The sequence below is a fragment of the Podarcis melisellensis genome (assembly GCF_964234715.1).
Source record: "Podarcis melisellensis genome assembly, chromosome: 9".
NCBI classification, from domain to species: domain Eukaryota; kingdom Metazoa; phylum Chordata; class Lepidosauria; order Squamata; family Lacertidae; genus Podarcis; species Podarcis melisellensis.
The window spans coordinates 27,983,950-28,007,389 of record NC_138541.1 but is presented as its reverse complement, the minus strand read 5'-3'; the positions used below and the strand labels follow the sequence as shown (position 1 = coordinate 28,007,389).

The following is a 23,440-nucleotide window of genomic DNA, read 5'->3' as shown; positions in this document are numbered from 1 at the left end:
ATGTTGCATACTGAAGTCATGATAATACCATGGGGGAGGCAGTTTGAAAGTTGTGGTCAATGCATCCAATTTAGTCCAAGGTCAAACGCTGCTGGCAAGGTATTCAGATATGTCCAGCGAATGTTCAGCAGCTTGTATAAACATGCTAGATTTTTGCAGCAATTCTGAATTCCATGTTGATTAGCTGAACTGATTGATGGCTTATGGGAGGCAGAGCTTGTCCTTTTCTTCTGATAGCAACATGCTTTCTTATAAATGACAACAGCTTGGTGAGTAGAGTTATGAGAAGTTGGGAATGTAAATTTTTTAACAACAAATGGGACCTGTAAAAAAAGTGTTGTGACTTGGAATGCTCCTGTTCAAGATACTGCATTCCATTCCCCTACCCTCCTAGTTTTCAGGCATTTTTTAACCCCCGGTGGCGCTGTGGGTTAAACCACAGAGCCTAGGACTTGCCGATCAGAAGGTTGGCGGTTCGAATCCCCGTGACGGGGTGAGCTCCTGTTGTTTGGTCCCAGCTTCTGCCAACCTAGCAGTTCAAAAGAATATCAAAGTGCAAGTAGATAAATAGGTACCGCTCTGGCAGGAAGGTAAATGGCATTTCCATGCGCTGCTCTGGTTCGCCAGAAGCGGCTTAGTCATGCTGGCCACATGACCCGGAAGCTGCACACCGGCTCCCACGGCCAATAAAGCGAGATGAGTGCTGCAACCCCAGAGTCGGCAATGACTGGACCTAATGATCAGGGGTCCCTTTACGTTTTACCATCAACATTCCATGTCCACTGAGCATGCTCAGTTTTTGTTGGACTGTTTTAGGGGTTTCCACCCACCTTGGTTTCCCCACCACTGCCGAAGGATTGTGTACTTCTGCAAGATTTGGGGCTCACCTGAGAATTCAGATACCTTTCTTGTGCGTGAATTACTATTGTTTTTTGACCCTTATTCAGAGAACTGATTGAACCAATTTTACCAAAGAGTTTCATTTTCTCAATTGATCTACAGGTGCTTACAAAAAGAGTTCCTTACACAACTATGGATTTGCAAGTATGGCTCGTCAAATCGGCAGGTGGTGTAGGGGAAAGGAACATTCAGAAGCGATGGTTTCCAAGATTTGCTCATCAGGCAGGCGGGACATTGGAACTCAGACTTGGAACAGTTGCCCTTTGAGGAAAGGCTGCGGTATTGGGGCTTTTCAGTTTAGAGAAAGAAAAGCAAATAAGGGGAGTAGGGGGTACATGAAAGAGATGCGTGGCATGCTGCATTGCAGGGGTTGGACCAGATGATCATTGGGGTACCTTCCAACTCCACAATTCTATGATTCTATGATGCATGGTATGCGGAAGGTGGATAGGGAGAATTCCTTCCTCCCTCTCCCGTAACACTAGAGCTCAGAGCCATCCAGCAAAGCTGAATGTTAGAAGATTCAGGGCAGATGAAAGAAAATGCTGCTTCACACAGCACATAGCTAGAACTATGGGTAGCGATCAAGGAGGACGGCATTAAAATAGGTTAGACAAATTCATAAATGGTCAATTGCTACTAATCACAATAGCTATGTTCTTCTGCTTCTGCTCTTGGAAGCATTATACCTCCAAATTGCTGTTTCTGGGGCTCACAGGTGGGAAGAGTGCTGTTCCGCTCAGGCCCTGCTTGCGGGCTTTCCATGGGGCATCTGTGTGAACAGAACACTGAACAAAATGGGACAGTGGCCTCATCCAGCAGGACCCTTCCAATGTTCTGTTCCTGGGACACATTTTTTTATTTACGTCCTGTTTAGCACGTCTCCTAAAACCTATGTTATTTGTCCCGCTATCTGCTGTGGCTGAAACTGCCTATTATATAATTTCAGTGGAAGGGAAACATCAAAGAATAATGCAGTAAACCATGCAATTATTGACGTAACATTTGCAGACTAAAATATCCACAGCATACTGCTCATATTTGCTTGTGTGATTTCAGTGGCGTACATTTAGGCTTGGTTACAGTCACATGAATGATTGTGAAGACGGAGTCAGGGATAGATGCTCCAAACTACTAACATAGTAATGGTGATTTGTTTATGGGTAAATAAAAAATGCATGAAACCCATTCCAATCTGGGTTTACTCAACAGTATGTTCCACTGTGTTCATAGGGCTTTCTTCCAGGTAATGGGTACAACCTCTGTGTTCTTGAGTTCTCAGCCTTGGCATGTGTCAGCCTCATTTGTCTAGAAAAGTTTCTGCAATCAATTTTGAAACAGTTTTGCCGAGAGTTCAGGTATTCTGATCCCATCCATATTATTCATAGGTAGGCTTAATTATATTCATTGGGGCTTTTCTCCCAAGTATGTAGATGGGAGTGCAGCTTTGAATTTATAATATCAGAATCCCCACAGCGTACTCTTCAAATGGCATCTTCAGCATCAGAGGGACACCGCCTTCATGTTTTGTTTTAACTTTCTATGTTTCTGCTCACGGTTGTCACTTGCAGTTCATGTTTATCTTGTAATACATTTAACTTATTTCACCCTAAGAGAACTAAGAGAGGGCTCCGGCATTGTATTTATAACAGGGTCTACTGAAGTTCAAGCTATATAAACAATTTGGGTGTGATTCTTTCCAGGCTATACATGTGCGGAGTACTTTGTGTGTTCACAGTAATTTTTAAAAGCCTCCTTGACTGGGAGGGGGGGGCGCGTTCAGCAGAGGTTTGGGATCACAGCCCCTCCTTCTTTAGTGAACAGACAGTTGTTTGGACTTGGGCTTAAAGTGCAGTGTACATAAGCAGGTCCACGCACAGAGAACATGGGAAGGATCAAGCCCAATATTTTAAAAAGTATTCAGTGAGCTTTGGGAGGAATTACTTTGTATAAAGATACTCCTTAAAGCCATTATCTTAGAAACCCGTTTTATTTTTTCCTTTTTAAAAGGCCATACGACATACTTGAATTAACAGGACTTCATAAGAATCCATGAGATCACACCAGGAGTAGGGCTTGCTTTGGAAACTGGATCTGTGTTCCTGAATGTTTAGCATTCCTCAGTACGAGCTATAAGGCGGGGACTGTTCTTTGGCATGATGACAAGGCAGTTCTTTTACTGAAAGCCCACGGAAATATGCAGGATGCACAGTAGTACAGCTCTGGACCCCCAGAGTCCATAGATCTTGCTCAGAAGAAGTTCTTGGAGAGTTGTGACCTTATCAACCAGTTTGATACAGCGTAGCCCAGGGGTAGGCAACCTAAGGCCCATGGGCCGGATGCGGCCCAATCGCCTTCTCAATTTGGCCCATGGATGGTCTGGGAATCAGCTTGTTTTTATATGAGTAGAATCTGTCCTTTTATTTAAAATGCATCTCTAGGTTATTTGTGGGGGCTGCCTAGTGTTTTTACATGAGTAGAATGTGTGCTTTTATTTAAAATGCATCTCTGGGTTATTTGTGGGGCATAGGAATTCGTTCATTTTTTTCTTCGAAATATAGTCCGGCCCACCACATGGTCTGAGGGACCGGCCCACGGCTGAAAAAGGTTGCTGACCCCTGGCGTAGCCTTTGCCTATCTGATACCTTCCATATGTTTTGAACTATAGTTCCCAGCCCCAGCCAGCATGGCTGTGTTGGCTGGAGCTGGTGAGAGTTATAGTTCAAAACAGATGATGGGTACCAGGTTGGCAAAGGCTGATCTAGCAGTATGTTCTGGATCTGGGTTTTTAGCATTTTCAGCCAGCAAAAAACTGCCAGCAAAATTATTGGCTTACCCTTCTTTACCTGTAAACTGGAATACTAGGATCTTTCTTAAAGATTGCTCGATGAGATGATGAATGAAAACCATCTCACTTTAATAAGAGTTTCATTAGTCATTCAGTATCCCTCACCTTAGCTCCTAAAATAGATGTTCAGCACTGTGTGGAAGTGTAAGGAGGCCACGGATAACTCTGCATATTCATTTCTGCAGCGAAAACAGCGCGTCCCTTCCAGTAGATAAGCGTCCCTAATATGCTGCTGGAGCTGAAAATATGTTGCTGTTTTCTTCAAGGCTCTGGATTCACTTGGGACTGAGAAGGGAGTGCAATTTCGAAAACCCTTATCTGGGAGGGTACAAACATTCCCTCCGACGCACATGCCCTTGTCTCTGGGTCTGTCATTCTTCTCTGGCTGCCAATCACTTTATTTCAGCTTGCATCTCAGACAGCAGTTGATTCCATTTTCCTGATGTTTCTTTACACGATGCAGGTGGTTTTAGGGTGTCTCAACATGTGTGGCTGCACTGGGCATCACACTGCATGGGGCACCACAACTATGCTATAGAATGAAGCATAATTTTAGTGTTGCACAGGGTGCCCCTAATATTTGAGAGCCCAAAGTCCGCCATTGTACTTGATAATTTCTGCATTTTATTTGCTCTTTCACACAACAAAACAGCTACCTTTGCAAATCTAGCAGAATATAGTGGAATCTGGCACCTATTTCTTTGTTAGTATTTTCACCAAAGAGTCTGTTTGCAACTGTGTTAAACCAGAAAAATGCAGGAGTAAAACTGACAAAATTTAGGCAGTATAGCATCATACAGTTTTTCTGCAGTTTTCATGGGTGAATCATGTGGGGGAACAGAAGTGTGTAAATGCTGGGGGAGTAGCAACATGTCCAGTGATGTTTATTGGGTCATACGTGGTGTAAAATGAATTTAGTGGAACATGCAAATGTATATGTAAAAAAACCCCCATGGTTCCATGTTGTAACAGGTACTGTGGTGTTAAAGGAGTGTTCAAAATTGGGATAGAAGTGCTAGTATTGTTGTTGTTGTTTAGTCGTTTAGTCGTGTCCGACTCTTTGTGACCCCATGGACCAGAGCACACCAGGCACTCCTGTCTTCCGCTGCCTCCCACAGTTTGCTCAAACTCATGCTGGTAGCTCCGAGAACACTGTCCAACCATCTCATCCTCTGTCGTCCCCTTCTCCTTGTGCCCTCCATCTTTCCCAACATCAGGGTCTTTTCCAGGGTGTCTTCTCTTCTCATGAGGTGGCCAAAGTATTGGAGCCTCAGCTTCAGGATCTGTCCTTCCAGTGAGCACACAGGTCTGATTTCCTTAAGAATGGATACGTTTGATCTTTTTGCAGTCCATGGGACTCTCAAGAGTCTCCTCCAGCACCATAATTCAAAAGCATCAATTCTTCAGCGATCAGCCTTCTTTATGGTCCAGCTCTCACTTCCATACATCACTACTGGGAAAACCATAGCTTTAACTATACAGACCTTTGTCAGCAAGGTGAAGTCTCTGTTTTTTAAGATGCTGTCTAGGTTTCTCATCACTTTTCTCCCAAGAAGCAGGTGTCTTTTAATTTTGTGACTGCTGTCAACATCTGCAGTGATCATGGAGCCCAAGAAAGTAAAATTTCTCACTGCTTCCATTTCTTCAAAGTAACACAGCCCCATGTCTGAATGCAACCTTCATCTCATTATGAATGAATGTGCTCTATTCACTTGGGTCTGATTTGGATCTGAAGAGCTATGTGAACAATTGCCTGAATATATGTGGATATTTCTGCCCATCCCTGCAGGAAGGAGAAAATATCTGTAGAAATAGACAGTACTTTTTCTTTAAAAAAATTAAAATGTTTAGGGGTACTCTCATAATGACTCAAGAAAATCACCATTTTATAGTTCAAATTGGGGGAAATAAATACAGTAAATGGACAAAAGTACAAAGATTCAGAAAATGTTTAGGGGTATGCGTCCCCCCAGAAAAAAGCACTGGAAATAGGGATGCAGTTTTGCACATTCTTTGAGGGCAAATCCAAACTGAATTCATGCTAGGGGTAGGAAAACTGCAAATCACATTTTATATTTAGTTAATTGGCACAAAATGTGCCTTGATAGGATCAACACTCTGTACCTGGAATATCACATATATTTGGCATTTCACCCATATTCAAACATGAAATTGGTTCAGCTTTTGGTTGTTGACCATCAGTTACCTTACAACTCAGTTTGCATTCTATGGAAATTACTTTTCCATTAATTGAAAAAGTTTATTAAGGGTGGGGGAGAATAGACATGCTAATGAATTATCACTTTTGTTTCTTTTGATCAGATTTAGGAATGAGAAATATAGATTTTAGCAAGAAGCAATGGCGTAGTCCTGAATCTGAAGTGCAGGAGCTTATCATAACTTGAGTCCTAAATTCCAGCAGATTTTATATACCGGTAGTTTCTGTCTGTCTGTCTGTCTGTCTGTCTGTCTGTCTGTGTCTCTCTCTCTCTTATACACACACACACACACACACACACACACACACACCCTCCACTGCATCACTGCCACGAAGATGTGTCCCTGTCAGAATTCAATCCCTTTTGTGCCAGAAAGTGTGGTATTCTTTCTCTCAGTACTGAAGATTATAGCTGGTTTCTATTATGCTAGTCCTGTTATTAATAACTCCCAGCTATGCAGAATCAGAGGTTTATCTTTTCCAAAATGTTAAATTAGCATTTTTTGAAAAATGAGATTTGAAATTGCAAAATACTTATATGTACAGTGCAATCCAATGTTTTGGGAGTGTTCCAATGGTTATAGAGAGCTATGGTGATGGTGCAAGCAGGAGGCCAGTAGATTGAAGGCATTTAAAATTGTTTTTAGCTTTCCGCCCTTTGTCACACTGCCATGTTTACAAGTTCTCAGAAACTGTGAGGACTATGAACTTACAAAATTTGAGGATCATAGTAGGATTCCCTAAGATGTTAATTTTTGTTTGCACTTTAAAATTCCATTTTAAGATCTCAGTATAAGCAGTTTCAAGAAAACAAATCCTACCCAGAAGTGTCTTCTGGAAGCCCCATGTCACACGACAAATGGCTGTATGTCATAATTGACAGTGGTTTCCTTTTGTATGTTCATGAGCTTTTGTCACATGTGACAAGCAGGTCAAGGAATCACAAAATGCCCTAAACAGAAATTTAATTTTGTGTCAGGTAGCTGTAAGATTCCCTGAGAATGGTTTGAAAATATATACAGCTACATTTGTGTTCCTCCCCTCCACTAAGGAGCCGAGAGTTCACAACAACCCTCTGAGGTAGGCTAGGCAGGGAGACAGTGACTTGCCCAAGATGAGATAGAGCTGAAGGGGGATTTGAATTCCTTTTAAAAACAAATTTCAAGACCAGTGCTCCATCCTCTGCATCTTATATCCAAGCATGTGCATCCACAGTTTATAAAACAAGCAAGAAGCTAAACCCATCTCATAGAAGTGGTCATTTTCTTTGCAGGCTATGAAATAACATTTTGGTTTTTGGCTCCATTCTGCCATCTCCAGAGCTCTGTACCAAGTGCTCTAGCAGGCAGTGACCCATAATTACAGTAGATTTGCTCTGTAATATAATAACGTGCCTCTGCCTGCTGTAAACCTTGGATCTGAGATAAAATGCGCATGATGAATGGTGTGCGTTAAAAAAAAAAAATCCTTGGAAGATATAAAAAGGGGAATCCTGCGCTGACCAACTAGCACTTTCTTCCTTGTGCTGTGTGAGACCGATGATTATGCAATGGGCACATATGTGATTTTGTTGATAGGTTTCAGAGCAAGTTCCTGTTCTTGCTTTGACTGTTGGCAAAATGTCTTGTGATTTCTCCTAAGTCATAATCAGCAGCATATTTTATTCCTGCAAAGTAAGGGCCATGGACTGAACTCTAGGGCGTGAAAACCATATACGGTTGTTAGTCGGCTTGTGTGAGTGTGTGCCATTTGAGATTAGCTCATGCTAGGAATTAGTTCAGCCTTCCAAACCTGGTACCTTCCAGATGTTTTTGACTACAATTCCCATCAGCCCCAGTGAGTATGGCTGTAGTCCAAATATATCTGGAGGACATCAGGTATAGGTGATCAAATTGTACATTTTGAGTAGTTATAGTTACACTCAGAGAAGAAAGAAAAGGGGAAGGGCATTTAACGGTGCTTGAAAGAATCTGCCATAAGAATTAATTGCTCTTTCTGAGCAGGATTTTCCTATATTTTGTCTGTTACTTGGTGCATATCAACCTCAGTGCTTACAAGTGCAATCCAGCAGAGATGGTTCATGTATCCAGTGGGGCTTTCTTGTTGCTCGCTATGGAAACGAGATGGGAGGGCCAGTCCCTGCCCATGCATTCAGGAATCTCGTTCCCTCCAAATAGGTGGCAAATGTAATCATTTCCATCCATGGGCTCCTGGTTTGCAGATATGGTGGAGCAAATCACTTTTTTAACATTGATTTTCCGGTCAAAGACTGCAATCCTAACCCTACATAACAGGCTGGGAGTAAGCCCTATTGAGTTCAATGAGATGTTTCTGAGCAGATGTGGTTAGTAGTGCCATTTCCCCCATTAGAGACAAATTAAGAGTTCTTCATACGTTAATCCATGAAGAGTGAATGGATGTTGGAGGGGGAGCAGGATTGCACACAGTGTCCCCGCCTTCAGCTGCCATGCATTAACCTGAACAACTGAACACAGCTCACATATAACCAGCTTGTATGGACATAGATTCCATTTATACATTGGGGCTCACTTCCACACACTCATTCCACATGCACTGTGTTAATAGACTAGAATGATGATCAATCTACTTCCAGTGAACAGAAATGCAAAATATTTTACCCCATCATTCTTTTTTTTAAAAAAGGTATTTTTGCATCGCTATTCAGCTGAAAAAGGCTGCAAGAGCAGTTTACAGATACAGTTGCAGACTATATTGGATTACTGGAATTGGTCACAATATGTTTACATTTTTTTATTGTTCATGTGTTTGCTACAGTGGATTCCCTTGAGAGGAAGGGTAGCATATACATTTAACAAATAATACATAAATATCGTGCTTTTCCATGTATAACACGCCCCGGTGTATAACACGCCCCCTATTTTGGGGGACTCAAAATTAAGAAAATGGGGGGGGGGAGATTCCCCAAAGTTGTTGAGCTTTTTGTTAAGCTTTTTTTGGGGGGGGGGCAAGAGTTGTTGAGCTTTTTAAAGGTGAAAATGCAAAAAAAACCCCACCCCGCTCACCCACCCCTCGCGTACATCTCCAGACCAACCTATCCTCTGTCCCATTGCCGAAGAAAGCAGCAAATCGACAGCCCAATTGCCACAGCGACAGCCAATCAACAACAGCTCTTGCAGCAGCAACCAGCGACAATCTCCAACTCACAGCAGCAATCTATCCCACAGCTCCACAATGCACTACCCATGTATAAGACAACCTCTAATTTTGAACATGATTTTGGAATAAAAAAAAAAAGTCTTATACACAGAAAAGTATGGTAATACGATAATCCCAGCCTTTAGGCTTACAACCGACTGGTTGCCAGGTGTTTGGGAATTACTGCACAATGGACTTTGACAGGTGTCATTTACTGATGACACTATGGCATCAGATGATCAACAGGAGATAAGGTCCTGGCCTGTTGGGCTAAAAATGTTCCCTGAGCTAAAAAGACACCAAAGGAAATGTGATAGGGAGGGAGAAAGAAGAAAGCAGAAAGCAGATTCAGGCACCGGTTCTTAGGTCACATCCACCATACATCCTTATTTAAAGCATCCCTTAACAGTCATGGGTTCCCCGAAAGAATCCTGGGAACTGTAGTTTGTTAAAGGTGCTGAGAGTTGATAGGAGCCCCTCACAGAGCTACAGTTCCCAAGAACTGTAACAAACTATAGCTCCCAGGATTCCTTAGTTAGAGCCATGGTTGCCAAGGTGTTACAGAGTTATTGTAGTGGAATGGAAAGACTTCAAAGAGAGAAGGAGCCAAAAGCTGCTAGTCTTTCAGCTGAGTCGATGGAGAGGCCATGCAGTCCCATCTCTCCCTCTAGAGGGTACAGGGTTGTGGGTGTGATGCCCCCCAGATTTTCTTGCCTACTCCTGCAAGAGGGAGGAGCCTGATGAATCTGGTGGTGGAGCGCAGTCAACGGAGAGGTCCGTTCTGAAATATTCCAGTTGGACAACCTTTAAGTCTTGTTTTGCTCCTTTTGGTATTTTGAGCATGGGATCAGAAGGCAACAAAAATAGCTGCGTAAACACATCTGTGTGTTTTGTTTGCAGCCTTGACCTTCAATATCTCTGGTTTTACTGTGCTCTCCATATTAACAATGAGAAATCCCTTATAGGGCGAAGCCACGACTCTTGCATTCTAGATAGTTGGAAGCTGAGTTGAGTTGTTAGGGCGCCAGTAATAACAGTTTCGCACGAGGGTACTTTTTTGGTATTCTCACTCTAACAAACTGATCACACTGTTTGCCTTATTTAAAAATAACACAAGCAGCGGGCGAGAATCACATTGTTTGACAATCCTGTAAAAGGAGGCATTTTTGCACGAACACCGCCTCTGACTTCGATCTGATTAAATCAGTCTCCCTGTCTGCCTCTATGTTCTCAGTGTTGTTTTAAATTAATTTATTTACTTCCTCTTTGGATTGCCTCTGTAGACGTTATCAGACACAATCTTCTGCATAATGCAAGCTTCTGCAGTGTAGCAAGTCAGTCTTGACAGTCTCGTGTTTCTTGGGCTATAGAGGCTCTCTGTAAGAAGGCAGTGAATAAAGACCAGAAGTCCTCCAGATTACTAGAGTTATACATTTAGCTCCTTAGATTGTGTGCAAAATATGGAAAGCCCAGAGCCTGAACAATCACACCAAGGTATCTGGTTGCAACAGTAGTGCTGTTGATGCTTCCACACCATATTCTAAATAACAAGATAATCCTATATAATAAATAAGAATCCTGAGAGCCCTCCTTAATTAACAATTCCCAGTGAATTACAGTTCCCAGGATTCTTTGGGGGGGGGTGCATTAATTATGCTTTAAATGTACAGTGTGGATGTAATGTGTGTCTCTGAAACATGACTGGCCAAGTGGTGTGCTGTGTTGCATTGTGTTGCTGTAATGAATCGCATTACCTCCTGATCCTGCAAGGCTCTGGTACAACTTGTTTGAGGATTCAGAACAAAACAAAAGCAAACACTGTGGCCATGTTGGCATGTAACGCTAAACCATGGTTTAGTGTTGCACACTTGAGCAAGAAGGAGCCGCCACAGGTCTTGGGTTCACATGCTCCCACTCTCCCCTGGTCTTCCTCCAGAGTTAATGTTCAGCCATGATGACTGATATCTACACAACTACAAGTCAGGTTATTTTATTGCTGAAACTAAACTCTTCCAGGGTCCTCCTCTTGAAGTCCAAGGCTCCTTCCTGTTCATTTACTTAGCAGCATGTTGTGCTTTGGCTTTTTGTATGACTGTAACCATTGGCTACTGACGAGGCACAAGAAGTTCAATTTTATCCCTGCGTTCTGCTTAGCCAAGCTGCCATATTCCTAATTCTTAACAGGCATCGAATAGCTGTAAGCATTGCTGAGAAAGCCAGGCTGAGCTGCTGCAAGAAAGGAAAAGCACGCTGAGATAAAAGGATCCCCTTTACCTCTTAACATATGCTAATTTAAAAGGCAGAGCTAGCTAATGGCATTAATATAAAAACTCCCAGCAGGTGAGCACCCGAGGTTCCAGTACCAGGCAACATCTGCATTCATTCTTCTGTTTTAGTTATTTCAAGAGATATTTATTTTTAATGTTTGATATTTTATTATGTTTTTATATGTGCTGGAAACCACCCTGAGTGGCTGAGGAAACCCAGCCAGATGGGTGTGATATGAATTTATTTGTTTGTTTGTTTAAAGTTAGAAGAGAGTTTAATTTTTTTAATAAATCAAAGACTGTGCATAGGGGATTCCTGTATACAGCAGAGCACATTATCCTGAGAACGTTGATGTACAATTTTATTTTATATGCCTAAATAGGCAGATGAAACAATATCACTTCTAAACCACTTAATATTAAAACAATATCACTTTGCAAACCACTTAATATTAAAACATCTCCAAGTGGTCTACAGCAAAAACTTAAAATGTATACTAAAAACCATCGCCATAAACCACCAGAAAAACACTGATCAAGGATCACAACAATACAGCATCGTAAATACAAAAAACAAACAAACTAAATCCTGCTTTAGCGGTCAGGGTAAGTTTGGGAAAGTAGTAACCCACGAGGCTTCCTCTATGGTTAGGGTGAAGAACATTCCAAAGGACAACAGTGGAAAATACCCCTTTACAGATCTCCACTATACAATGGAATGTAATGTGTGGTACCGCTAACTGGAACTTCCTGGATGACCACAGTGATCTTAGTAGGTCTACATAGGGACAGGCAGGCAGTGGCTGCATTATTGCTTCATGGACAGGGAAACAAAGCAGCTCTAGTGAACATCATGCCCCTCATATTCGCTCGCAAAAAAACTGGTGCAAGTGAACAAATCCTTGGTCCCTGAAAGCCTCAGTATCATTCAACACTATTCCCTCCACATTAAGTCTTTTAGTTTCCATGGAAGCTTCATTCTAACTATAATCTGGAAAGTTGGCAGTCATTGCTCCACCATCTGTAAAGGATAAAAGTTCTGTAAAAAAATTGGGCCTTGTAACGTTCCTGAGTTACCACGAGCAATTGTTTAGAAGCAGAGAAACTGAATTATACAGCAACAATTAGCTGTACTTTGTTTTGAGGATTATGGCAAGTGAAAGAATTAGCTTTAATGACAGTACCTAGTGTACATAACCCACATATAAAAACACAGTTTTTATATCTACAGCATTTTTTCTCCCTGTTTAGTTGACTTCTGATTCTACACTCACTGGCATTGGCTCTCCAGAGCTTCAGGCAACATTTGCAGCCTTAACTTGAGATGCTGAGACTGGAACACAGGAACAAACATGGAGCCGTACCACTGAGCATCACAACAGTTGTATTGTTTCTTAAAACTGAAGGCAACAGTCAGTGTAAGAGCATAGTGTAGCCTGCTGACAGCTCAGAAGCTGAGCGTGAAGAAGGCACTGAGCATAATTTGCAGTAGTTAAAGGGTAGGATTTCAGAGGTTATCCCCACAACTAGCAGAAGCAAAGCAAATGTATGTAAAAGAAATCAGCACACAATTAATTTGAGTAATTTACATAGATTAGAGAATTGACATAGAACTGGTGTTGCTTCAGCATTTTAAGCTTTTTAGTGTTTGCTTTTTAAACATGACAGATTTACATGTCTGTCTTGCATGTTGGCCATTATTTTCTTTCTAAATCTGCAATCCTTCAGAGTTCTGAGCCGTTAGGAATAGGAAGGGTAAGTATTGCGGAACTTCTGATGCTAGCTTTTGATGAGGGAGTGCATCCTTTTTATGAGACGCAAGATGTTAAGTGCTCAAGTCAGCCGCTGTGTTGGCTTGAAACGGAGAACATTCAGCAAAGGACAAGCATGTGGCTGTACAACGTGTACATCTTTTTTTAAAAAAATGCCATGTTTAGAAGGCATGGGTAGTAGACTACTCTTTGGGGATCTGCCTTCCTTAAACATTTATTCCTTTTTTTATGGAAGTCATTATTTATTGCACTTCTCTTCTTTTGCAGAGAGATGGTCAATGCATGGTTTTCTGAGAGAGTTCATCCCATACCAGTGTGCAAAGAGGGGGCCAAACAGCACGGTGAGGCCTGTTCTTGTCCCAGCCACCAAGCCGCACGGGCAGAGAGCACTAATCCCACACCTCCAACCAGGAAGATCTCTGCTTCTGAGTTTGACAGGCCCCTTAGGCCTATTGTTGTCAAGGATTGTGTTGGAACCGTGAGTTTCTTGTCGGACTCCGAAAAGAAGGAGCAGATGCCTCTCCAACCTCGGACGCTTCGGAGCGATGCAGGGGATCAGTGCTCAAGGCTCTTAGAATTGGTGAAGGACATTTCAAGTCACTTGGATGTCACAGCCCTTTGCCACAAAATTTTCTTGCACATCCACGAACTCATTGCCGCCGACCGCTACTCCCTCTTTTTGGTGTGTGAAGACAGTTCCAATGAGAAGTTTCTCATCAGCAGGCTCTTTGACGTTGCCGAAGGTTCCACCTTGGAAGAAGCTTCAAACAATGGCATCCGTCTGGAGTGGAACAAAGGCATAGTGGGACACGTGGCAGCTTTGGGGCAGCCTTTGAACATCAAAGATGCGTATGAGGTAAACAAAGAATAATTGTGCGGTGGGTGCGTTTTATCCAGAGAGACCACTCATCTACAGTCAAACCTCTTCTTACATCCACCTCTGCTCTCATCCATTTTGCCCAACGTCCGCAGCACACCTGGAAGTAACTGACGGGTTTGCAGCTGTTTGCGCATGCGCAGAAGTGGGCAATCGCCCCGAGCGCCTGCCCACAACAGCGCCTCACCTGGTGACCCGTTTTGACTTCCGGACGGGCCTCCAGAATGGATTGTGGTTGTGAGTAGAGGTTCCACTGTAGCTGAATATTTGCCACACCAAAGATGTCCCATCTTTCCTCCAGAGAGCTCAGCCATGGTGTACACAGTTCTCCCCTCACCCTCCATTTTACCATCCCAACAAAGCTGTGAGGTTGGTTAGTTTGGAGATGGTGACTGACCACTCAGTGACCTTCAAGGCCGAGCAGGGATTAGGTCTCCCAGGTCCTAGCCCAACACTCTAACCACTGCACACTCCTGGCTCTCATTATGGATTTAGAAAATTCTGTGTGAATGTACATGGTGAGGAACGCAACAGTTGGCCTTCTGGTTAGAGAAGGTAATGGAAAGCACATGACACCAGCGTGTTACTGAACTGTTAATAGTGCTATAGCACAGTTTATGATGCTAGGTGGCTTGGGCCCAATATGCCAAAGTGTTGCCTTCCCTAAAATGCCTCACTGCAGTCTCTTAAGGTCAGTTTAGACCATTGTCTACAATTTGCTCTCTGTAAGAACATAGGAAGCTACCCATCAAACTCAATATTTCCCAAACTCTGATCTCCAGCTGTTTTTGGACTACAACTCCCATCATTCCTAGCTGCCAAGACCAGTGGTCAGGGATGTTGGGAATTGTAGTCTGAAAAACAACTGGAGACCCAAGCTTGAGAAATGCTGGTCTACATTGCAGGGTTGTGGACAGGGTTCACCCCAAGCCTTACCTGGAGATGCCGCTGGAGACTGAATCTGGGACTTTCTGCATGCATAGTGGATGCTCTGAGCTGTTGCCCTTTTCCATGCATCATGGATTCAGGGGTTCTTAGTGTCTGTCCCCACAATTGTGGAGCTGGGGATTTGCTAGAACAGACAGGCAACTAGTCACTGGAATTAAGTTAGGCCCGGCACTTCTGCTAGTTCTTGGTATATTTTATTTGTGTTGTCATGATTAGTCAACTCTGGTTTGCATTTGTAACTGGAATTAAAATTTTGGGGGGCTGGGTAGTAGGGAGGAGATCCGTGGACCTGTGGATATTACCATTCCATAGCTGTCAGGCATGATATTTTGATTCTGGATATGTTTTGACATTGATATCTGACATAAACGTTTAGCATGCCCTAGAAATGGAAACAATGTAATTTGCTATACAATTTTTGGGGCTTTAAACTTGAGCAATTATAGTAACATCTGGTAACGTGAACTTTACACATATGTCTATGGTCTGATGTATGTATGGAACTGAGTATAGTCTGAGTAAGAATGGCAAAACTAAACTTTTAACATTCTTTCCTGAAATGGAAGAGCTTAGTCTTTTTCATCACTATGGCTAACTTAGCCATAATTGCACTTCCCTCAGTTTTCTCACTTTCTCCAGGGAGAGAGAGAAAAAAAATAAAAAAATGGTTGTGCTTTGGGCAAACAGCATGTTATGGAATATATTCAATCTGAGGGTGAGAGTGGAGGAGATACTACAAATTTTTGTAAGCTTGCTAAAACTCTTTGTGACATTTGGGTTCTTTATCTGCAAATGGTGATGATCCACACAGTGCTTCAGTCATTATTTTATGGGATGGAAATGTCAGGAAAAATAACTTGCGGATGAGTGGGGGACAGGATCTTTTTTGGTAGTGACTCCAAACTTGTGGAATTCGCTACCCTGAGATGTTCACCAGACTCCTTTCTTTACTGTTTCTAAATGATCCCCCAGTATCTTTTTATTTCATCAGGACTTCTCTGTTATAAGAAAAATGGGATTTATACTGCTTAATTTTTTTTATATTACCTTATTCCCCCCTATTTTAAGTTAACAGAGTTTTTCTTTTTAAAGATTGTATTATTGTTTATTTTATATTGTCCCCAGACAAAAAGCGAGCAGTAAGACAAAAACCAAACCATGACTATAGCTTGCAGCTCATTTGGAGTGAAACAAAGCATGAGCCCGGGTTTAGACATAATACACAGCCAAACCATGACATAGCTCCAGGTAGTATGGCAGCAGCAGGACCACAGAAGAGCAAAGTAGTTGTGATTTTATTTATAAGTGCCTGCACACTTGCATGTCCACACTTAGCTATGGTTTGGCTTAGTGTTACGTGCAAACCAGGCCATTGTTTTAACGTGATTGTGTGCTGCCTTGGGAAAGCTTTGCCCTGCAATGTTCATGTGCTTTAGAAATTCGTTAATAAGTAAATAATTGAACACTGCTGACAAGAGGAACAGTGAAACAGAACCTATTACAGTGGTACCTCGGGTTACAGACCCTTCAGGTTACAGGCGCTTCAGGTTACAGACTACACTAACCCAGAAATAGTACCTCGGGTTAAGAACTCTGCTTCAGGATGAGAACAGAAATTGTGTGGCACGGCGACAGCGGGAGGCCCCATTAGCTAAAGTGGTGCTTCAGGTTAAAAACAGTTTCAGGTTAAGAACGGACCTCCAGGACAAATTAAGTTCGTAACCTGAGGTACATATTTTGCAGTGTTGTCTCTCTGCTCACTATGCATCTGGACACCTCTTAAGATATCTTCACCAAACTTTGTATGATGATTTCTGGGATCATGGAGCAGGTTTTCATCTGTGTTCCGATACAATTGGATGCCATTTTGAATCAAGATGGCAGACAGGACCTTTCAAAACTGCCCTGAAATTTAACCACCTATTACAAACTTGCATTATTATTTTTTGGTTTCTTAGAATTCCCAAGTATCCTATTGGCATATAAACTTAGGAAATAGGTATGGTTTCTGAAAAAATGTGTACATACTATTTTCTTCTTTTGACAGGATCCCCGATTTAATGCAGAAGTGGACCAACTCACGGGCTACAGGACGCAGAGCATCCTCTGTATGCCAATAAAGAACCATAGAGAAGAGGTAAGGTCATGCATCTGGCTCTTCCTTGGTTGTAACATTTCCAGCTCCACTAATTCGTTTAACCATTTTCAGCTTTCAGGCTCTGTCCCAAAGCACAACATGGTTTGTTCTTGATTTTGCCTTTTTATTATTTAAAGTCTGTCTGCATGTGATTCCACAGAGTTCAGTTTGGACCTGCACTGTTAACTATGCAGAATTGGTAGACAGCCAGTTTCCTCCCCTCCCCCGTGTTGCCATTTAACAAGTAACATTAGCCATTTTTGGCAAAGTCGGCGAAGTTGCATTTTCTTCTTGCAAATATAAAACTCCTATTTTCTTGTAACTTTTATTTTTCACCCTTGCTGAACTGAATCTGGATTATGAGGAAGTACTGTGTATGTAGAAAATGTATTACTAGAAAGGTCTAAAATACAATGAGCCTACTACATAAAATCAGGCTTACACTCTAAAGCATGGAAAACAAAGGAAGGAAAAAATGGGACAGAATTTATTTATTTTTTAAAAGAAAATTTGTGAAAAAGAGAAACTGCAGAATTAAAAAAAGGATGTCTTGCTTTCAGTGTTTGCCCATCAGGGCTATATTATTTTAAAAATTCCCATTTATTATGATGTCAAATCTAAGGGCTCATCTACACTTCCTCCAGACCTAGAAGGCACAGCTCTAAGAGATTTTATGCTTGTCTCATGTTTCCAAAGGAAAATGCACTCACTTTTTCCAGGAAAACCCACTCTCTACCATTGAATTGGAGCAAACATCAATCCGCAGAAAATCTGGTTGGTGTTTGCTCAATTTTAGCAATAAAGAACAGGTTTTCCGAGGGGAAAGCAGTGGGACAAGTGGAAGTGTGGACAAGCTCTAAGCATGACATGGGAAATGTTCATTGAAAGGTGGTATAAAAATATTGTGAAAGTAGTGTACCCCCTCCCAAGGTTAAAACATTATGAAAGCCCTGCCTTTGGACTCGTAATCCAGTCTTGCTGAAATTGGTTCCAGCCTCAGATAAAGATTAGCTGGTACCCACCAAGCAATAATCATATAAACAAATAGTTAAGTGATTCTCCTATTCCTGTGTAGTCAAGATGAACAGGGAAGATGCATCAGCGTCCTTGGGAAAACCTGGGGATTACAGAATAGAAAAAGTCTGCTACTTGGGCAGGTAGGGGAGACTCAACACTGCTCAAGGAGAACCTCATGTACTTGGTGAGCTTGGAATGCTGACTTGTGTGGGGGTGGGGACGGGGGCAAAAGAAACAGAAAACCAAGCAGGATAGGATGTGCAAAAGATGAGATATATTTGCCTAATATGTGCATCTGATAATTTGAATGGGTAGGTGAAATTTTAGAATTTATTACTATACAGTGGTCGCCAAAGAATTGATGCTTTTCAATTATGGTGCTGGAGGAGACTCTTGAGAGTCCCATGGACAGCAAGAAGATCAAACCTATTCATTCTTAAAGAAATCAGCCCTGAGTGCTCACTGGAAGGACAAATCCTGAAGCTGAGTCTCCAATACTTTGGCCACCTCATGAGAAGAGAAGACTCCCTGGAAAAGACGCTGATGTTGGGAAAGATGGAGGGCACAAGGAGAAGGGGATGACAGAGGCCGAGATGGTTGGATAGTGTTCTCAAAGCTACCAGCATGAGTTTGACCAAACTGCGGGAGGCAGTGGAAGACAGAAGTGCCTGGCGTGCTGTGGTCCATGGGGTCATGAAGAGTCGGACATGACTAAACGACTAAACAACAACTATACAGTGGTACCTCGGGTTAAGAACTTAATTCGTTCTGGAGGTCTGTTCTTAACCTGAAACTGTTCTTAACCTGAGATACCACTTTAGCCAATGGGGCCTCCTGCTGCCGCCAGAGCACGATTTCTGTTCTCATCCTGAAGCAAAGTTCTTAACCTGAAGCACTATTTCTGAGTTAGCGGAGTGTGTAACCTGAAGCGTATGTAACCTGAAGCATATGTAACCCGAGGTACCACTGTAATTGAAATAGAAATGCAATGCATCTCACCATAAGCCGGAAGATGGTGGCCAGGTGACTAGTCTTCCTGCTCAGCTGGCAATTTTAAGGCCCTTGCTCTCCCCTTCCTCTGGTTCTTTCGCTTTACAATGGACTTGGGCCCCAAAGCCTTTTAAAAAGAGGGTTGTCATCTGTAAAATAAGATCTAGGATGACCCTGGAAGGAAATGGGCCCATCCTTGAAGGAGTCACGGCTGGAACACTGAACGGGAGAACTCTGCAATGTTTTGCTGCAGCGCTGCTTGCTGCTACAGATTTTTGTGGAGCCTTTGCTTACTCTGTCCTTCACTCAATGACCAGCTTGCTTTATGTTTAGAGAATACATATGACAGTAAACTGGTCTCAAGCTGGTCTTTTGTTAGAGTGTCCCAGGGCTTATTTTGACTGTATGGAGTTTCTCTTGTCACATAACTTTTGGTTCAAAGGCTAATTTTTGGACCTGAGTTTTTCCAGTTCTTGTTTCCCAGCAGCGTTTCAGCTTTTTCCAAAATATACTTACAGTTTCTCGTGTTATATTAACTCATGTTAATCCCAAACGTCATTTTACTTTAAACTTGTTATTCTTTGAGCTGTGGCTACTTTAAACATTAGCTTCATCTCCTTGATCATTTCGGCCATCTGCTGGGATGAGAGGGTTGTTGGTTTTTCGTCTGAATATGCATATCTTTTCTTTCAGACAAGTTTGAGTTTTCAGAAATCTTTTTGGAGCCCTCCAGAGTCTGCTTGGGGTTTCATCAACCTCAGTAATTTATTGTCATATGCAAACCTGGCTGCCTCATGACCTAACCCTGACTTCAGTTTATGGGTGGACAAATCTGTCAATCCCCCAGAATATAATGCATTTTATATGTTATTTTCACTAGCATATGCATTTATATGCATTTCTGTACACATTCTGAAAGATAGCTGTGTTTTGATTCACATATTGGACGGAGAAGTTTGAATTAGGTAGTTTCTCATTAAAATACAAATAAAATCAAATTTCCCCACATCTCTACTTCATTTCCTTTATATCATGAACATTCAGCAAAATAGTTAATAGGTACAACACTAGAAAGTCACAAAGATTGTTAACAACACAATCCTATCCATGCTTTTGTGGATATAATTCCCTGTTCAGGATCCAGCTTCCTTATGTGTAAGCAAACACATGAGGAGAAGCTGGGACATAATGCCAGGCCCTGCCCCCTCAGGGATGTCATCTACACAGCTTAAATCCCCCCACATATTTGGGGGCAAATTGACCCAGCAGAAAGTATCTTCGGCTCATGGAGACATAAATAGGGCTTAAATTTCCCTGTGTCCAGTGGAATTTACTCCCTAATAAGTGTGTTTAGCATTTCAACTTAAACTACACTAACATTGCAGGGATTCTTCTCCAATATGCAGTGATGCATACTGGGGCAGATCTTCAGAACTGTAGTTTTACTTGAAAGTAAGGAAGTAGGTTGACTTGAAACTCATTCACCTAGCAATAAATAAAGGACTTCCTTCTTTCCTGTCTGCCCATTGCATCATTTTCTGAAGTGTATAGGCTACCACTGCTTGTTGATCTTGCTGTCGGCATACGTATTTTTCGCTGCCATCGCAAGTGCTTGTTTCGACTTGGCAAACTCTGAAGCCTGGCCCCAAGTCAACTGACAACCAAGCCGACCACTGCATGTGGGGATGTCTGGCGTCGGAGGTCTGGTGCACAAAGTCCATGGTTTGCTCATGACATGCTTTCTTTAGACAAGCTGGCCAAAACAAAACAAGAATGTGTCAGGAGTTTGGCTCGCAAGCCTCCATTAATCATAAGCTCCAAGGGGCCTTGGGTGTGTTGCTACCATCTAGTCAGCCATCTTTGATCAACGAAGAAACGAAATGCCGTGTTCTTAGGTCAAGACACTGCAGGGCTAACAGACTTGTTTAAAGAAGTATTCAGCTTGCCATTGGTAGCTCCCGAAAGGAAATACAATGACTTTGGATAGGTTTACCCTCGTAAACGAAAGCATGGCCCCAGCTGAAGCAAAGCATCCCCTTCCCATTACTTGCAAGCGTAAAACAAAGTGATAGATGAACAAATTGGCAGAGGTTGAAATGAGAGGGAAAGGGAGGGGGCGAAGTGCTACACTCACTTCTAGTCATTTTGAACTGGAGGGACAGAGTTTTGGAATGTTTCTTGGGGAAAGCTGGTTTCTCTTCCCACCCCACCACAACCCTTTCTTTCCTTTTAAACTCTCTTAGCAGAAGGTTTTCATCACTCTCGCCATAATGCCTTACTGACACATTTCTGGAATGAGGCTTGATTCATGGAATCAGACCCTAAATTGCCATCTGCTTTTAGCTGCTTTTCCTACTTTTTGAAAGCCATTAACAACATAAAAACACACTGGCTCCTCGTTCCAAAGAAAACGCCCAGAAAACAGACACAGCCATTATCATGAAGATCTATCTAACAGATAAAAGAAGCTGCTTTGGCTCTGAATGTTCACCAATAACAAACCGGCTTTGCTTTCTGCAAAGCTACTGAAGCCGGGCCTCAGGCACGTGTCACCCATGGCACATCACTCCCACAAGTGACATTTCATTGGCTCAGCCATCTGTGCATGTTCTGGGCAGGATGTGCCCCATGCCCTGTGTATGGATGTCTATGAACACTTTGGGCAGGCAAAAAGGCAGGAGCAGCTCACAGCCCTCCATTTTGAAAACCAAACTAAAAGCAAGGGTGTGACTTTGGCCACATTCACATCATAAATTTAAAACACTGTGATGCTATGCACTGTGAAGCCATGGCTTCCCCCAAAGAATTATGGGAGCTGTAGTTTAAGTGTGTTAGGACACCCCTGTTCCCCTCACAAAGCTACACTTCTTAGAGTTCTCTGTGAAGAGGGATTGATTGTTAAGTCACTTTGAAAACTGTAGTTCTCATAGTGGAAAAGGGATCTCCTAGCTATTCTCAGCAACCTAAACAAATTACAGCTCCCATAATTAATTCGGGGGAAGCTACGGCTGTTTAAAGTGGCATCATAGCGTTTTAAATGTATGGTGTGAATGTGGCCTTGTCTCATGGTGTACTCTTCTCTTCATTGCCGCAAGCAGAGCATGGGGTGAAGGAACATGTCTGTAATATACACTGAAAGGCACATTGGGAACGATGGAGAAGTTGTTCTTGTTGTGCCTCACTTTATTCGGTGACAAGAATTTTTGAGGTGTTCTTGTGATAGTCCTACAAACGCAGCTAATCATAGTAACAGTGAATGCACCAAATGGACTCACTTTTGCTAGTCATTAGCACCCTGTTTTGCTAGTTTTTATTGTTCTTATTATCTCCATCGCTGTCCTTCTGAGGCCAGTCAGCATTCATAGAGCAACTTACAAAAGAATTACAAAAACAGCACAGGATAAATATTCTAATCAAGGTTTAAAAACTTTAAAAGCCTGATAAAATAAAGAAAGTTTTTGTCTAGTACAGAAATGATGGCGAACTTCCCTGGAGGGGACAGTCCATAGGTTGGGCAATGGTACCTAAAAGGTTCTCCTGGGTTGCTAATCACCCTGCTTCTGATGGGGGGGTCACCCAATGAAGAACCCCAAATATAGATCTCAGCACACAGGAGGAGTCTTGATACGGGAGAAGATGGTCCAAGGAATACCATGTTGGGCTTTAAAGTTAAGCTCAAGAGTTTTGAATTGAGCTCAGAATCAAACAGAGATGCAATGCAGCTGTTTCAAAACAACTGTGATATGATCCCACCTCCTGGTCCTTGTCAGCAGTTTTGCAGCCCCACTGCAGACTAACTGGACCTTCCGGACCATCTTCAAAGGCAGCCCCATGTAGACTGCATTGCAGTGATCAAAGATTACTCTCTGAATGCTAAAAATCTATGATAGCCCCCAAAGTAGAAGCATAGCCTCAAGGGACAGCAGGAGCCTGCATGCAACTAATAGAAAAGTAACGTGCATTTATAATACAAGAAAGTGGGCACGTGGAAAATGTGATGGTAGTGCATCTATTTTTATACTTATATTTTAGTTTGAGAATCACCAGAAACTATATACTTAGAAATAGACTCGCATCCTTCTTTCCATGAAAGGGGAAGGCATGAGAAATGACATTGTTTTGTAGCTTTTTGTGTGTGTGTATATATTTATTCTTGCAGGAGGAAAGCTAAGACAAGAAGCTGCAGGAAGCCTCAGAGATGCCCATTAGATGTTGGGGCCAGTGAAGTCAAGATGATGATTTGGGTTGAGTACACACCATAAATTTGAAGCACATGGCTGCCCCCAAAG

The 23,440-nt window shown here is 42.3% G+C and overlaps 1 protein-coding gene across 10 annotated transcripts in view; it reads left to right on the top strand.

Moving 5' to 3' along the window:
• The window catches only part of PDE5A (phosphodiesterase 5A), an 86,358-nt gene that overhangs the window by 11,101 nt on the left and 51,817 nt on the right, over positions 1-23,440 (top strand). For all 10 annotated transcript variants that reach the window (XM_081924918.1, XM_081924915.1, XM_081924913.1 and 7 more), the window contains exons 2-3: positions 13,450-14,038; positions 17,055-17,144. In XM_081924918.1, the coding sequence (XP_081781044.1) occupies positions 13,454-14,038; positions 17,055-17,144 (675 nt within the window). In that variant the 5' untranslated portion in view covers positions 13,450-13,453. The remainder of the gene's footprint in view (positions 1-13,449; positions 14,039-17,054; positions 17,145-23,440) is intronic.